Source organism: Triturus cristatus, chromosome 6, assembly GCF_964204655.1.
Source record: "Triturus cristatus chromosome 6, aTriCri1.1, whole genome shotgun sequence".
Classification (NCBI taxonomy): domain Eukaryota; kingdom Metazoa; phylum Chordata; class Amphibia; order Caudata; family Salamandridae; genus Triturus; species Triturus cristatus.
Genome location: NC_140589.1, coordinates 12,252,747 through 12,269,968, shown reverse-complemented (window position 1 = coordinate 12,269,968; position 17,222 = coordinate 12,252,747). Strand labels below are relative to the sequence as shown.

The 17,222-nt window shown below is 47.4% G+C and overlaps 1 protein-coding gene across 2 annotated transcripts in view; it reads right to left on the bottom strand.

The window, feature by feature from the left end:
* Positions 1-17,222, bottom strand: part of PPP2R5D (protein phosphatase 2 regulatory subunit B'delta) — a 502,545-nt gene that overhangs the window by 26,756 nt on the left and 458,567 nt on the right. For both annotated transcript variants that reach the window (XM_085610117.1, XM_085610118.1), the window contains exon 14: positions 10,450-10,522. In XM_085610117.1, the coding sequence (XP_085466243.1) occupies positions 10,450-10,522 (73 nt within the window). The remainder of the gene's footprint in view (positions 1-10,449; positions 10,523-17,222) is intronic.

Below are 17,222 nucleotides of genomic sequence, written 5' to 3'. Positions count from 1 at the left end.
CCTAGGAGCTGCATGAACACTCTTGCTGGAAGAGATGGATGAGTTTGAAATTGAGAGATGAGATTTTGTATACTGGCTATCCTGGCAGTGCTGGGATAAGCAATGGCTTTGGATGTATCTATGGTTGCTCCTAGATACTGATGTAAGTGGGAAGGCTGTAGATGGGATTTGGGGTAGTTGATAGTGAATCCCAAATTGTGGAGGGTTTGAATAGTGCGATGAGTGTGGAGAACGCATTTTTGGTGAGTATTGGCTTTTATGAGCCAATCGTCCAGATAGGGGAAGACATGGATCTGTTGTCTTCTGAGGTGCGCTGCCACGACTGCTAAGCACTTGGTGAACACTCTGGGTGCTGTTGTTACTCCGAATGGGAGAACCGTAAATTGATAGTGTTGCCCATCTACCACAAATCGTAGATATTTTCTGTGAGCGGGATGCATAGGGATGTGAAAGTACGCGTCCTTGAGGTCCAATGTGGCAAGGAAGTCTCCCTGTTGTAATAGTGGGAGGACTTGTTGGAGGGTGGTCATATGAAAATGATCCGAATGTATATACTGGTTCAGTAGTCTGAGATCCAGTATGGGCCTTAATGTTTTGTCCTTTTTGGGAATGAGGAAGTATAGGGAATATACCCCTGTTCCCTGATGTTGAAGAGGGACTGGTTCTATCGCATGTTTTTGTAACAGGGATTGAACTTCTTGTTTGAGAAGAGAGAGATGATGTGAGGACATTGGACGTTGTTTGGGTGGTATGTTTGGGGGGATTGTATGAGTTCGAGGCAGTAGCCAGACTGGATAATTTGTCTTACCCATCTGTCTGTGGTGATGGAAGTCCAGACAGGTAGGAATTGTTGGAGCCGCCCCCCGATCGGAGTGGAATGGTCTGGGGGGAGTGGTGGCAAGTCACTGTTTGGTGGCTGGGGAGGTGAACCTCCGGTTTAAAACCGGAAATACGGAGCCAGGCATGTCGTCTGAGTAAGACGCTAGTATTGACCGCCCTAGAGGCAGTGTCTGCCGCATCTAAGGCGCATTTAATGGAGGCATTAGATATTAATTTGCCTTCTTGAATGAGGTCAGTGGCCTGGGATTTAAAGGGTTCAGGCAGTTGTGGCATAAGGTCCTCAAGTTGGTCATAATGCGCCCTATCATACCGGGCTAACAGGGCCTGGGTATTGGCAATACGCCAGTGGTTCGCCGCCTGTGCGGCGACTCATTTGCCTGAGGCCTCTAAAAGCTTAGACTCCTTGTCCGGGGGAGGCGTTTCTCCAGTTGTCTGTGAGTTAACACGCTTCCTGGCATTTGATACGACCAAGGAGTCTAAAGGGAGCTGGGCTTTAATGTATGCAGGGTCCTGCGTGGCTGGTCGGTACTTTTTTTCGATGCGTGGGTTGAGAACCCTAGCTCTAACAGGGTCTTTAAAGACTTCAGTGGCATGCTTTATAACCCCTTTAATCATGGGCAGTATGTGAACAGTTTTTTGTGACTGCTCAAAAGTATCGAGGAGAAAGTCCTCTTCAAGGGCGTCCGTGTACATTGTGACGCCATGGAATGTTGCTGCCCTATTTATTAGTTGGCCAAACCCCAAATGGTCATCAGGAGGGGAGGGCTTGGAGGGGTAGGTAGTGGGGTCAGGCATGTCAGGCATTGGATAAGACCAGTCATCTACTGGTGCTGTGTCTGGGAACGTAAAAGGGTCGTTTGGATCAACAGGATCATTAAATAAATCAGGGTCCGCCCCTCCCCCTAAGTCATCATTATCATCCTGTGGAGGAGGTGAATGATAGGGAGATGGTAAAGGTAAAGGAGAAGGAGGAGGAGGAGGAGGGGGGGACGGGTTAGAAGGTAACACAGGAGAGGAAGGACGAAGTGGTGAAGTAGCACAGTCCTTCTTCCGTATGGGAGCTGGAGGTGGTGTGATGTCCAGCTTCCGTTTCTTGTATGGGACGGCAGTGACATGTCCGGTTTTGGGATTGATGTAGATCCGCTTTTGAGTAGGATCTGGGCGAAAAAGTTCATCCGGCTCCGAAAGTGGTGTTGGTGATGCCCGTTTCGGGTCTTTATGAACTTTTTTCGGTGTGGACGTAGTTTTTGGTGCCGACGGATTTTTCGGCGCCGACGGATTTTTCGGCGCCGACGGATTTTTCGGCGCCGACGGATTTTTCGGCGCCGACGGATTTTTCGGCGCCGATGGATTTTTCGGCGCCGATGGATTTTTGGCATCGATGTCGAAGAACGTTTCGGCGCCGGTGGAGACTTCGGTGCCGAGGAACGTTTCGGTGCCGAAGGAGATTTCGGTCTTGAAGCCTGTTTCGGTGCCGACAGTGGAGTTTTCTGTGCCGAAGGTATTATAGGTACAATAACATGAGGTTTGCTCGAGCCCGAGCCACCTACAGGCTTAGATGTCTTCGGAGCCGGGCCCGAGGGCGGGGCTTCTGAAGAGGATTTCCGGTCGCGACTGGGCCCAGCTGGCGGAGTCTTGACCAATGTCTTTTTGGATGGGGCAGGGGCAGGGGGGTTGGTACTCACACGCTGCCCTGGAGTGATGAGGTCATCGGAATCGTCGGCCTCGGACGCGATCTCGAGATCTTCGGTGTCATCTTCAGGAACATCCTGAGCAAAGATGTCCTCCGGTTCTGGAGCGGGTTTGGCCATAATATGGCATCGAGCTCTTCGGTCCCGGAGGGTCTTCTTGGAACGGAAAGCGGCACAAGCTGGACAGCTCGATTCGTTGTGTTCCGGCGACAGGCAGAGGTTACAAACCTCGTGGTGGTCACTGTGGGGGAACTTCGCTCCACACTGGGGGCATTTTTTGAAGGGTGTCCTGTCCATCAGCCGCTTCCGGAACCGGTCCGAGTTGATTTCGATGTCGATGGAATGAAGATTGAAGAGTTAAATCGATTGCTGGAAGTTTTCTGCTGGAGCGGAAAAAAGTTCATCCGAACCCAATGGCGGAAAAAAACAATCTGACGATGGAGTGGATGCCCATGCGCACTGTTGTCCAGGGGGGGGGAGTCACCAATCTCGTGACCAAAGGCTTCTTCCGAAGACAACAACAACCTGCAATCATCCGAGCCCAACACCAGATGGCGATCTTATCCTCAGTGTGTGATCTGCAGCTCATATGCCTCGAACTTTTCATTTCTATTAAGGACACAGAGGCAAGGAATTATTGCTTCCGTGCTTTAACAAAGTAATCAACTCACCCGGTCACAGGGTCGGATGGCAACTTAATTTGGAGTCAACAATTCAGTTACGTACAGGAGTAAGTAATGATGTCTCAGCCTTTTACTGTTTACTGGGATTGTCGCACGGTTTTGTTGACCCGTCATGGGATTAACTGGTTGAAGGTTGGATTTGATGTCTGTCTTTAATGGCTGATACAGGAAATGAACACAAAACGGAGAGACGATCTGGGATTTAACCAAATGGCTGCGGTCACAGGAAGAAAGAGGGGATGTCACTGGATGGGTGCTTCATGGGAACGACCGGGCTAACGGTGATGGAATTGTTTTTTCTTCTTTTCACGTTACTTTAAATGTAGTTTTCATTATGATATTGGATGGTAATGCTGGTGTAGAATTAAACAAATGAAAGACATATGCATAGCCCTTGCCTCTGTGTCCTTAACAGAATTGAAACTTTCCTTCATGATAGCTAGGAATTGTTTTCTACTGTCCAAATGGTTGTCTAGAAGAGATCATTTATTTTACTCAGCAGCCAGGCCTAAACGTTCAGAGACCCTGGGTTGTGGTGCAGAAATGGCTGCTGCAGATAGAGAGGCAGAGAAGGGGGTGGAGTCCAAGATGAGCATAAAGTTCTGAAGAAAGGTCCATCATCTAGAATCTTACTGAAAAGCTTCAGGATAAACTGAAAGAGGTGGTAAGGATAAACTGAAAGAGGTGGTAAAGCTAAACAGAAGTCATGGGCTAAGCCATTTAAAAAGCTTTGAAGAGGCATTCCTTCACGATACATGTTGCCAATATCTCCCGGGAACATTTTCTGATCCTTTTTTGTCACAAGAGATCAGAGGTTTGTCTGTTCAGCTGAGGTTGATGGAGTTGCCTATCAAAGAAGTCAGATAATGTTAAGCTTTGTAAGAAACTGGCTGTATATATACTGCACCAAAGTGAGGTACAGTGTGTATAAAGTCCAAGAGTCTCCAGAGGTTTGGCAGAGGTTAAAGTTCGATATAACCTTACTCTTTAAAGTGGTAGCTTGGTCGAGCAGGAAGGCAGTATCAGAGGACCGTGTTAAGCATTTGATGTACACACTCAGTAAGCAAATGGTCTCACACACTCAAGAACTGAACTCTAAGCTAATTGTTTTGTATAAAAAAACACTTATTTCTAGAACCAAGAAAGCCTGGTACAGGTAAGCATATAAATACTTTGCAGTAGTAATTGACTTATTTGAACACAGTTCAGAATTGCAGCATAAATGGTACTGGTTTTGATTACAGGTTTAAGAAAGCAGATTGCAGCACATTGCAGGTATAGTACATTCAACTGAATGGAGTTCATTACTTTTCAGATTACTTTTCTAACCACAGGACTGGATCCTAGATTCAGGCCTGGGACTTTTCCTGAAAACAGGGGAGTAAACGCGTTTTGGTTAAAGGTATGATGTTTAAGGAATATTATTGTATTTCAAAAGTTGACACTTGGAAACTTTTTTCAAATAGAATCACCAATGTTATCCTATGATAGGAAATTCACTTAGCAGGTAAGTTACTTTTGCGTTACTTTTGTAATCCGGTGCTGGACTCCTACATTCAGCACTGGGACATCTACTTAAAACAGATGAGTAATCACGTTTTGGTAGTTTGTGCGATTTTTAGGTCTCGGCCTGACCCAGCGCATGCGCTGGTTTGGCAAGACTTAGTAAGGGCTTCAAAAAATGCTACCATGGGCGGCCTACAGCTTGCGTGCATGTGCGCGCGCTTACGAGCAGAGGCGCCATATGGCTTTCCTCTTCATGCTCATTAAGCGCATGGCTCGTCGCGCTTGATCGCGATCACTTTCGCGGCCGCTTTGATGTTCTACACAAAGACGACTTCTTATTTGAACCGGGTTTAGTACTGATCACGCTCCCCTTCACTGGTTCTTGGCGTATCTCATTCCATGCCGAAGTTGCTGCGCTTACTGGCATGATTCATTGGAGGTTAATTAAATCCATCTTCAAAACAACGAGGGGCCAATGAGCCATATCCTCGTTGCAATAGTAAATTAAATGATGCAATTGTTTCTAACTCCACCACGCGCCCCAGAGAGCCAAGTAGCATGTGACCACAAACCTGCTTTTAATGTGCGGCTGCAACACAAGATTATGCCGCTATCAGCTGCCGGGCCCCCACGACGTGAAAAATGACACTCTGAAAATAAAGACGACTCAATTCCAAACACGAATTAGCAGCGCATCCTGTTTCAAATGTAAATAAGTACAAACAGGGTGACAAAGCAGGAGTGGAAAAAATGTTGCTTTGATCGAAAGCTGGCGCTGTCCAGAGAGCAATGAAAGCATGCAGAAATCAAATGCTCGTGTTTTTCGTACCCAGAAAAGGGCATTAACACATAGGTCCAGATTTACAAGCAGATTTTTTTCAAGAATCAGATTATTTTGTGTTTGTCCAACTTCTAAAAATGCTATATGTAAGATACACGAGTAGGTTTTTCCATAAGTCAGTAGAGAACATTGAACTATACAGCAATCATGTTATGTTATGTTAAACGCTTTTATAAAGCGCACAGCTGCCCCAACAAAGGGGCGTCCCGGCGCTAACCACAAGAATCCAGAGGGAAGAGGAGATTAAGCCACAGGGAAGAGGGCAGTCTTGATAGCTTTGCGGAATGAGGTCAAGCAGTCCAGACTGCGGATTGACAACGGCAGGGAGTTCCAAAGCTTGGGTGCCAAGAGACGAAAAGACTTGCCACCAGCTCTAGATCTCTTAACTCTGGGGACAGCAGCCAGCATCAATTCAGAAGAGCGCAGCATGCGCCTGGGGATGTAGGGGGTGATTAGGTAAGACAGGATCTCGGGAGTAGCAGGGATGGAGGCCACCAATGGGAGTTCCAGAGCTCCCTGTTTCTTCCTACCAGAAGAACCTCTGATTTGCTAGCATTGAGCTGGAGACAATTCTCCGTCAGCCAGCCCGCGATAGCTTCAAGGCCTATTTGGAAATGAGGCATCTTGAGCAAGATCGTCTGAGAGAGCTACCACAAGCTGGGTGTCGTCTGCATACGAAACCATGGAGAGACCATGGTGAAGTGCGACAGCGGCCAGGGGCTGAACATAAAGATTAAACAAGGCTGGGCTAAGCGCTGAACCTTGGGGGACCCCCTGCGCAATGGGTTTAATAGAGGAGGTAAAAGGGGGGGCAGAAACTTGAAAAGATCTGTCGGTCACGAAAGAGCGGAACCATTCAAAGGGACCAAAGCCCTGCTGAAAGAGGAGTTAATAGTAGAAAGAGTCGGAAGGAGGACCGAGAGACAGTCTCGGTATAGAGTGGGTCTCATAGGGTCAAGAGGGGACCCTGATTTAACTTTAGAGCTGAGAGACAGGAACTCCTCTTGAGAGATGGGAGGAATACATTCCAAGGGGGAGTAGTGAGTAGCAATTGGAAGGTGTTCTGGCGGTGTGGACTGATTAGGAAAGGATTTATATATGTTTACAACTTTTTGAACAAAGTAGGAGGCCAATTCTTCGCATTGTTTACCAGAAGTAATATGCGGCGTATCATCTCAAGCACAACAGTGTCATATGTTTTTGTAATATCACAATGCACATTTTAAATAAAAAATACGCACAAATACTGATTTCAGAAAAATGCAATTCAGAGAACATGAAAAAATATGATTTCCAGAATGTGTCAAAATGCGGACTATTCAGGAGTCCCAAGTTATAGCAAGAGAACGCCAAATGCGGAGGGCTATGTTTGGAAAGATTAATCTTCCCCACGTCCACCGAATACGCCTATACAATGCCTTCTGGTATTGGGGATACTTGTTGCTAGAGATTATGTACCATTGTCATGCTGTGTATTATAGTTAGGGCTCCTGGTTTTATGGTATTTTTTGGTTGTTGACATTTCCGTCTGTATTTATCCATATTTATTTTTTGTCAACTTTATCTGTATTTTTCCATATTTATCATCAGTTTTGTGCAAAAAATAAAGCTGAAACGGTTATATTTCCACATTTATTTAAGCAATACATATGCAGTCATACTTGAATGCTGCCAAGTTTCAGTGATAACACCACCCGTGGAAGATAAATCAATGCACGTATATGAAAATATGCACATTTCAGTATCAGCCTCGTGCATATCTACTGCTGTTTAAGCTCCTTTACTAAAATTACTTTCTTTTTTAACCTCCTTACTTATCAATCCACCCAGGTTTATTGTCCTGGCAGTCATGGCAAAGTGTGTTTAGAACACCCAATTTCCATTTTTATCCACAATTAAAAATAAATACAGGCAAGAAAATAAATGATTTTCTGTCTGCATTTATCTGTAAAAATCAGTAAAAACGGAAAACAGGGAGCCCCAATTATAATATCTCTTAGTTAGTTTCTACTTGGTAAAGTCATATGGGGTGTTTATTCTTAATATTCTGTTGTATCACCCGGACAAAGGATTTCAGCTCTGGCCATCTCTGCTAAGTCTGAAGAGGTGTTTAGGGTTAGGACGTTGATTGTTTTGCCAAATAGTGAAATATACCTCATCAGTCTGAGTGAAAATTGTACTCGACGACATACCTTATGACAAAATGACAGCACACTTAAACAACCACGTTTCTCACTAACACTCAAATCAATAACTCTTTAATGCAGTCTCCAATCAACTTACACTCTGAACAACTGCTGCACTGATTGACTGCAGTCACTCATGCAACCGTGGTTCAAATGATATGCAGTTACAACACTTCACAATGCAACTTACACTCTGAACAACTGCTGCACTTATTGACTGCAGTCACTCAAGTTGGGATGTAGAGGGATGGTCAGGCACCACTGGGTTGGGCACACGAGGCCGTGGGGCATCAGGTGCAGGGGTGGCTTTAGACGTCAGATTTTCTTACCCACTCTGGTAGCGGTAGGGGGTTCTCCTGGATTAAGGCTGCAGGCGTCGTCTGGAGGCAGGTTAGGGGATCTCAGGTCAGGATCGCCGGGGGGACCTCCTCATGGTGTTTGTTCACTCAAACACAGGCCGGGCTCGGCGGGTACAGAGTGTGCTGGCACCAGAAGCTGCAGTTCAAACACGTCCAGTGTTCACGGGAGAAACAGCTTGGAGAGTGAATGCAGGCAGGTACTCCGGGGTTTTTGAGGTTGCTGGCCGCTGGACACACCGGGATTTTGCAGGAGCAGGTTCGAGGGTAGACAGGCCTGTAGGGCTGGGGCCGAGTCAGTGGGCGTCGTCCTCTTGTTAGCTCTGCACGGCTTCTCCTCCTTTTTCTTTTCTTTGGTTGCTGGATCTGAGGATGGAAGGTTCAGGGTGACCCTAAATAATACATTTAGGGGCGTTACAGGTAGGTAAAGGGCAGGGACCAATGGGTCCCTTCCCTGGGGTGGGTATACCCCCTATTCTGCCACTCTCCAGTGGGAGGGGGACAGGAGCCTGTCCCTGATTGGCTGGGTCCCCCCATCCTCAAGATGGTGGGAACTCGAGGTTGTGCTTCACTTCGCCTTCCCCACCTTAGTGGTGGGAAGGTGGGCACACCTCTCTTCCTCACTTTGTTTTTCCCGCCGGGTCTCACGCCCAAAGTGGGGGGTAGAACCAGTGGGGACCAGTTGCTGAGTACAGCAAGTGGTCTGGAGAAGCTCACAAAGGCTGCATATGCCTTTGAATCTTCTCCTTTGTGAACCCTTCCCATCCTGGGGGAGGAGGTTTGGCACCTTGTCCCAGGATGTGCATTGTTTCAGGCCCCCAGGAGCAGCAAGCTCTCGACCCAGGGGTCCAGAAACATGTCAGTCAGGTCACTGGAATTGGTCGAGTTTCAGGGGGCATCTCTAAGATGCCCTCTGTCGTGCATTCACATTAAATCCCACACTGGCATCAGTGTGGGTTTAATGTGCTGAGAAGTTTGATAGCAAACTTCCCAGTCTTCAGTGCAGCATTATGGTGCAGTGGAGTTCGTAATGACAACCTCCCAGCACCATATACTCTTAATGGCAGCAATGCACTTACAGGGCCCAGGAATGGACCTGGGCACTGTAGGGGTACGGGGCTCATGCACCTGCACCCTCACCACTGGCATAGGGCACCCAGCTAGAGGGGTGACTGATGTATGCCATGGCAGTGGTTTGTGGGCATGGCACACAGGGATGAGGGCCATGTTATCTCTGTTTTGTTCTGCACCAAGACACTCAGCCTGCAAAGGCAGTGTGTGTGTGCCAGGGTACAGGGCCTCCAAGGGTGGCGCAGTTGGTGCTGCAGCCCTTAGGAGCCTTCTCTGGTCACAGTGCCCTGGGTACATGGGGTACCATTTACCAGGGACCTACCTGTGGCCAGAGCTGTCAATTGAGTTTTATTTTGGGGAAAGAACAGGCCCTGGGGTCCTGATTGGCAGGGCCCCAGAGCACATCAAGTCAAAGCGCATTAGTAGTCTGGAAACGAAAAAAAAGGGGGGAGGGTTTACTGCAACAGAAACCCACTTTCTCACAGCTGTGCATATCGGCCCCCTCAAATCTGATGGTCTGTGTTCACCCAGAGGCTGTGCTCAGTGGCCAAGTTTTATAGTTGCTGAACTTCTGCAGAGAGGACTGTGGAATTTCTCCCCTCCTCGCTTGCTCGTTTGTAACAAGGAGGTCCTATTGTCTGTCCCAAACAGAACACAACTACTTTCTTCTGAGAAGCGTACAGTCCTCTCATGAGGGCCATGAGTTCCAAGATACTGATGTATGGGTCTGTTCCCTCCCATGACCAGTGGCCTTTTGTAGACAGATCCCGATTCCAGCATCTATGCCACTGAAATATCCAGTGCTGGAGGAAGCAGCGAGGGGAGAATTTGGGTGAAAAGTTAGAACTGTAGAGAGAGGGTTATGTGAAGGGAAAACTGTGCACAGGGTTGGAATAGAAAGGAGAACTGAGCAGCGGGCAATGTGACGGGAGAGATGTAATGAGGAGAATTTGAGTGCAAAGGAGGATGAGGGGGGAGCATAAAGGGGAGGTGTACAGGGAGAGTAATGTGGAGGGAAGGGAGTCAAAGAACAGTTTGCATAAGAAAAGAGATGAAGTCAGTATAAATAAAGGAGGATATGTAGATAGCGGACACAGACGAAGAAGGCAAAAGCGTACAAAGTTGTGTGAAGAGGGACTGATGTGAGCTTGGAGGCAGCGTGAATGGGGCTGTACAGAGGGCGATGTGGCTTGGGCTGTAATAAAGATGATGGGAAGGAAGAGCGTGGCTGAAAGTTGGAATAGAGACTGTACGCAAACACCATGTTACATTTACCTGAGGGTTTAATCGGGCGAGTTCTTCTATCTTGTGCCACATTTCTTCTCGCTCCTTTACTTTAAATTTTCCTCTGTAAAAGAAAAGATCGAGATATTGACTTAGTGCAGTGCTGCAGACATGACTGTACAACTGCGTGATGACAGAGAAACTTCTCATACATGGGCTGCTCTGAGCCAAGTGCCGCAGTGGAGGCAGCTGTACAGAGGCTGCTGCCTGCAGAGGAGGGTCAAGCAGATGCTCACCCAGGACATTCAGGAAACTCAAATCCAGAGGAGTAGAGCCTCCAGTTAAAGTTAACTCAGTAGCCACCACAACTCACCTGCTGGCTGCCAGTCAACCATGACTAGCCTTCCAGAAGAAATACCAATTTATAGCCTTTGAGATCTAGTTTATAGACCCAGGCTAACAGATAATGCAAGAAGAATGAAAGTAAAAGTGATGTAGAGGAATATATGGCCATGAACATTACAGACTAAGCCCTGCAACGCAATTCAAACCCAATGGCAGGCACCTTTTAAGCAGGCCACAAAGACCAAGAGACAATGGCGATGGGTAGGTGCAAAGTGAACCTGGAAAGCAACATTCGGTGACAGGAGAACTGGAGGAATTGAGCGAGTGAGTAAAAACTACAAACTAACTTCACCTGTTTGGGGATAGTCCACAATTGGCTGCCAAAACATCTCTACAGGAAACCTGTATTTTAAACACCAGTTTTGTGGAAGAGCAAATGTGCACGTTATCCTAAGGTTCAAGTCACAGCAAGTAAAGGGTACTTCTTCCCTTCCCACACCCTTTATGTTGTTTGCATTCCTTATAAAGAAAACAAAAGTTATTGCTTCAAGTGTCACTTTAGTGAACGGCAATGCTAGTTAAGGGAATGAGTGATAGGTCCAGAAATGTAAGCAAAGAACATTTGACTGGAAAATGAAAGCTATATGGTGCTTCTGTAACAAGGCTGTACGATGAGTGAAAACTACTGGGTTGATTCCAGAAGCTGGCTCGTTCCCTCCTGCTTGCAGAGTCAGCGAGGTCGTTTTTGAAGGAGCAATAGAAAAAGAATACACTTAGAGGAAAAACTAAAGATCACCATATTAGAAGGCTTAAACCAGACACTGGCGGAGGAGAAGGAAAGAGATGGTAATGAAAACAAATTAGGCAGGAAGGTACCTGTCCTGGAATCGCATTCTCCAGGAAGCAGTCTTGCAAAGGTCGATTTGAACAATTCCCATAAGGACAGTAGTACTGCCTTCGCCCGGCAGCAAAAGGCATTTGGTGGGCAAGAGCCCCTTTGCTTTTTGATAGAAAGTTATTATACTAATAACTATCCATCTAATTACGGTCAGTTTTGAGGAAGCCAACTGAGTGGTGAAGAGGAGGGGCAACAAAAACTCATTTGAAAGACTGTGGCTTTCTCCAAATAATGTCTTACGATCCTCAATGTGTAGATTCTCCATTTTTGCCAACTAAACGTATTCAAAAGAGAAGACTAACAACTTTGAGAAATGTGAAAAGGGAAGGACATATCGATATGCTGGAATAGTAGCTAAATGAACATCTACAGACCACAACTGAAGATTATATATTACCAAATAAAGATGAGGGAGTCATTTCCTGCTGCCGAGTTCACGCATTCACCCGTTTCTCCAGCCACCAGAGGGAGAGCCTGCCCCAGCAGCGAAGGAAGATCTTGGAGAAGGACACATCACTTCTGAAAGGATCTTCAACAGAAATCTGTCCCGAACGCAAGTCTATTGATTGGCTGGATAAGCAGGTTCTGGAAACCACTGGCCAGGTGAGCCTGTACCAATGAAGACGATCTTCACCATGTATTGTTTGAGTTGAACAATTATTCAAAGCTTGGGAAAATTCCCTGACCAGATGACGAAAGGAATATGCTACTTACCAGTATGCATCTGTTCTTGGCATGTAGAGCTGCAGAGCCACACACTTAGGATAGTAGATCGCCATCTGGTGTTGGGCTCGGATGCTTGCAGGTTGTTGTCTTCGGAAGAAGTCTTTGGTCACGAGATAGGTGACTCCTCCCTTGGACCACAGTGCGCATGGGCATCCACTCCATCCTCAGATTGTTTTTCGCCATGATGGGAATTGATGGAGTTTGTAAAAAGAGAGAGAGATGTCCATGTGTAATGTCTAAGTAAGACTATGCTGGAACAGATACAGGTCACGGAGAGGTGGGTGGGCGTGTGTGGCTCTGCAGCTCTACATGCCAAGAACAGATGCATACTGGTAAGTAGCATATTCTGTTCGAGGCATATGAGCTGCAGATCACACACTTAGGATAGACTATAAAGCAGTGTCTCCCCTAGCGGTGGGCACCTGTATCAGTTGCAGCAGTTTGGAATAAAGCTTTAAGTACAGCCTGACCTACAGAAGCTTGTTGTTTGGATTGCACGTCAACACAGTAATGTTTAGTGAAGGTGTGTGTTGTAGACCATGTGGCTGCCTTACAAATATCTTCTAAGGGAATGTTTCCTAAGAATGCCATGGAAGCCCCTATTTTGCGTTTAGCCTTGTGGTAGCATATTTGAGTACATTTAACTATCCACCTGGCTATCCCGGATTTGGAAATGGGGTTGCCTTTATGTGGTGGAGAGAAAGCAACAAACAATTGTTTGGTTTTGCGGAATGCTTTGGTTCTGTCAATGTAGTAAAGAAGGGCTCTTTTAACATCTAAGGTATGAAGAGCTCTTTCAGCTACCGAGTCCGGATTTGGGAAGAACACTGGTAGCTCTACTGATTGGTTAAGATGGAACGGAGATATGACTTTTGGCAGGAATTTCGGATTTGTTCTAGGAACCACTTTGTTACGGTGTAATTGTAGGAATGGTTAAAGCCTGGATCTCACTTACCCGTCTAAGGGATGTGATAGCAATAAGGAAAGCCACTTTCCATGTGAGGAACTGTAGCCCGCATTTATGCAGAGGTTCAAAAGGGGGTCCCCTGAGCCTTGTGAGGACAATATTTAGGTTCCACACTGGAGAGGGTGGTAATCTGGGAGGAATAATCCTCTTAAGGCCTTCCATGAAGGCTTTGATCGCAGGTACTCTAAATAGTGACAAGTGTTGTCGATTTTGCAAGTAGGCTGCTAATGCTGCTAGGTGGAGACGTATGGATGAGTACGCTAAATACATCTTTGCAAGTGTAGTAAGTAGCAAATGATGTTCTGTATGGATGCATCCAGTGGGCGTATATCATTGTTAGTGCAGTAATGAATATGCTACTTACCAGTATGCATCTGTTCTTGGCATGTAGGGCTGCTGACATTCATATCTGTGCATAGATCGCCGCCTAGTGTTGGGTCCGGATGTTTGCACGTTGTTGTCCTGGAAGAGTCTTCGAAGTATCCTTGGATAGGTGACTCCTCCCCTGGACTACAGTGCGCATGGGCATCCTCTCCATCCTCAGATTGTTTTTCGCCATTGTGGCAGTGATGGAGTAGATACAGAAAGTGATGACCATGCTTGCAGTAATTCTGAGAGCTGCAGCTGCGACAGGCGCCGGGGAGGAGGGAGGGCGATATGAATGTCAGCAGCCCTACATGCCAAGAACAGATGCATACTGGTAAGTAGCATATTCAGTTCGAGGCATGTGGGCTGCTGAATTCATATCTGTGCATAGAATACATAGCAGTGCCCTCTATTAGCGGCGGCTACCCGTGCCAGCTGCAGCGATCTGAAAAAGTGTTTTGAGAACAGCCTGTCCTACAGCTGCCTGCTGTTTTGACTGCACATCTACGCAATAGTGTTTTGTAAATGTGTGTGTAGTGGACCATGTGGCTGCTCTGCATATATCATGCAGGGGAATATTTCCTAGGAAGGCCATGGAAGCCCCCAACTTACGTGTTGAGTGGGCTCGTGGTGGAATAGTTAATGTGCGTTTTGCCTTTTGATAACAGATTTGAATACACTTAACTATCCATCTGGCTATCCCTGCTTTGGAGATGGCGTTACCTTTGTGGTGTGGGGCAAAGGCAACGAACAGTTGTTTTGTCTTCCTGAATGGTTTAGTCCTGTCGATGTAGTACATGAGGGCCCTCCGTACATCTAGTGTATGTAGTGCCCTTTCTGCAACAGTTTGTGGGTTTTGGAAGAAAACGGGCAGTTCAATAGTCTGGTTCATGTGGAACTGCGATATTACCTTGGGCATGAACTTGGGGTTGGTACGTAGTACGACCCTGTTGGCGTGAACCTGAATAAATGGCTCTTGAACGGTTAGTGCCTGGAGTTCACTAACTCTTCTGAGGGAAGTGATCGCTACTAGGAAGGCCACTTTCCAGGTAAGGAATTGAATCTCGCATGAGTGTAGAGGTTCAAAGGGTGGACCCATCAGGCGTGTGAGGACCAAGTTGAGGTTCCACATTGGCGCCGGTGGGTGACTAGGTGGAATGACTCGTTTGAGCCCTTCCAAGAATGCTTTGATGGCAGGCACTCTGAATAGAGAGAGGTGCTGCCTGGTTTGCAGATAGGCTGATATTGCGGTCAAATGGACACGTATAGAGGTGTACGCCAGATTGCATCGATATAGGTGTAAGAGATAACAGATGATGTTTTGGATGGATGCGTCCAGCGGGTTGATGTCATTATTACCGCAATAAATGACGAACCTTTTCCATTTGGCTGCATAGCAAGCTCTGGTAGTGGGTCTCCTGGCCTCCTTGATGATGTCCATACAGTCAGGTGGCAGGTTGAGATAGCCAAACTCTAGGACTTCAGGAGCCAGATCGCCAGATTCAGCTGTTGCGGATCTGGGTGCTGAACCTCTCCATGGTTCTGCGTCAAATGCGCGGGTTTGATCCGCAGCCTTTGATGCGGCACCACGGAAAGTTCGAGGAAGGTGGTGTACCACGGCTGGCGTGCCCACGTGGGAGCAACTAGGACGAGTGTCAGGGAGTGTTGTCGGAGTTTGCGGGCCACTAGCGGTATCAATGGCGCTGGGGGAAAAGCGTACGCAAATCTGCCGGACCAGTTCATCCATATCGCATTGCCCTGCGACTGCGGATGTGGGAATCTGGCGGCGAAGCTTGGGCATTTTGCGTTTTCGCTTGTCGCGAATAGGTCTATCTCCGGATGACCCCACTGCTGAAAGTACGGTTGGAGTACTGATGGGTGTAACTCCCACTCGTGCATTTGGTGGCTGTGTCTGCTGAGCAGATCCGCCATCTGGTTGTCCTTGCCAGGGAGGTGTTCCGCCATGAGGAACATGTTCCTTTGAATGGCCCACTTCCACATGCTCTGAGCCAGATGAGACAACTGTGGAGAGTGTGTGCCTCCCTGTGTCTGTATGTAGTACATTGCGGTCATGTTGTCCGTCCGGATCAACACGACCTTGTTGCATAGATGTACTTTGAATGCCTTCATGGCTAGGAAGATTGCCATCAATTCCAGAAGGTTGATGTGCAACTTCTTTTGTTGTGTTGTCCATAGTCCTTGCACTGTGTAGTGGAGTACATGGGCTCCCCATCCCTGGAGAGACGCGTCCGCTGTCAGTACTATTTGTGGGACAGGCTCTTGGAACGGTCGGCCCTTGCAAAGGTTTTGTGGATTCCACCAATGCAGAGAGTTGTATGCCCGACCGCTCACCAACACTAGGTCCTTTAACTGTCCTTGAGCCTGATTCCACTGACGTGCTAGGCACTCCTGAAGTGGGCGCATATGTAATCTCGCGTGCGGGACTATGAAGATGCAGGAGGCCATCATGCCTATCAACTGCATAAACACTCGCGCTGGAAGTGAGTGATTGGGTTTGAATTTGGAGATCAGCAGTTGTATGCTGTTGATCCTCACTAAATTTGGCTGAGCTGTGGCCGCCAGAGTGTCTATAGTCGCACCTAGGTACTGTTGTACGTGTGCGGGCTGGAGATGGGACTTTGGATAATTCAGTGAGAATCCCAGACTGTGAAGAAGGTGAATGGTGCGGGACATGTGGCTTGCACATTGCTGGGCTGACTTCGCTTGAACGAGCCAGTCGTCTAGGTAGGGGTAGACGTGTATATGCTGCCTCCGTAGATGTGCTGCCACCGTAGCTAGGCACTTCGTGAAAACCCTGGGCGCTGTTGTCACGCCGAAGGGAAGGACTTTGAACTGATAGTGCTGCCCCTGAACAGTGAACCTGAGGTATTTTTTGTGTGAGGGGTGGATGGGTATGTGAAAGTACGCATCCTTGAGGTCCAGTGTGGCTAGGAAGTCTCCCTGCTTGAGAAGCGGAAGGACTTGCTGTAGAGTGAGCATATGAAAGTGCTCTGAAAGAATGTACTGGTTCAGGGGTCTCAGGTCCAATATAGGTCTGAGCGACCCGTCCTTTTTTGGAATTAAGAAGTAGAGGGAGTACACTCCCGCACCCTGCTCGTGGATGGGTACGACCTCTATAGCGCCTTTTAGAAGCATACTTTGCACTTCTTGCTGTAAGAGCGTTAAGTGCTCTGAGGACATAGGACGGCTTCTTGGTGGTATTGTGGGTGGAGTGGAGGTTAACTCCAGACAGTAACCGTATTTTATAATATCTTTGACCCACCTGTCCGTGGTGATGGAATTCCACGTGGACAGGAACCTTTGTAGCCTTCCCCCGACAGGTGTTATGTGGTCGGGAGGAAGGGAGAGGGCGTCACTGCTTGTTCTTGGGGGAGGACCTGGTGTTGCCGTAGCCGCGTCCTCTGCCCTTTGTGCTGGAGCCACGATATCCACCTCGGGTGTTTTTATCATAGGTGGTCTGTGTATTGCCTTTGTTATATGTTTGTTGTGACCCCTGTCCTC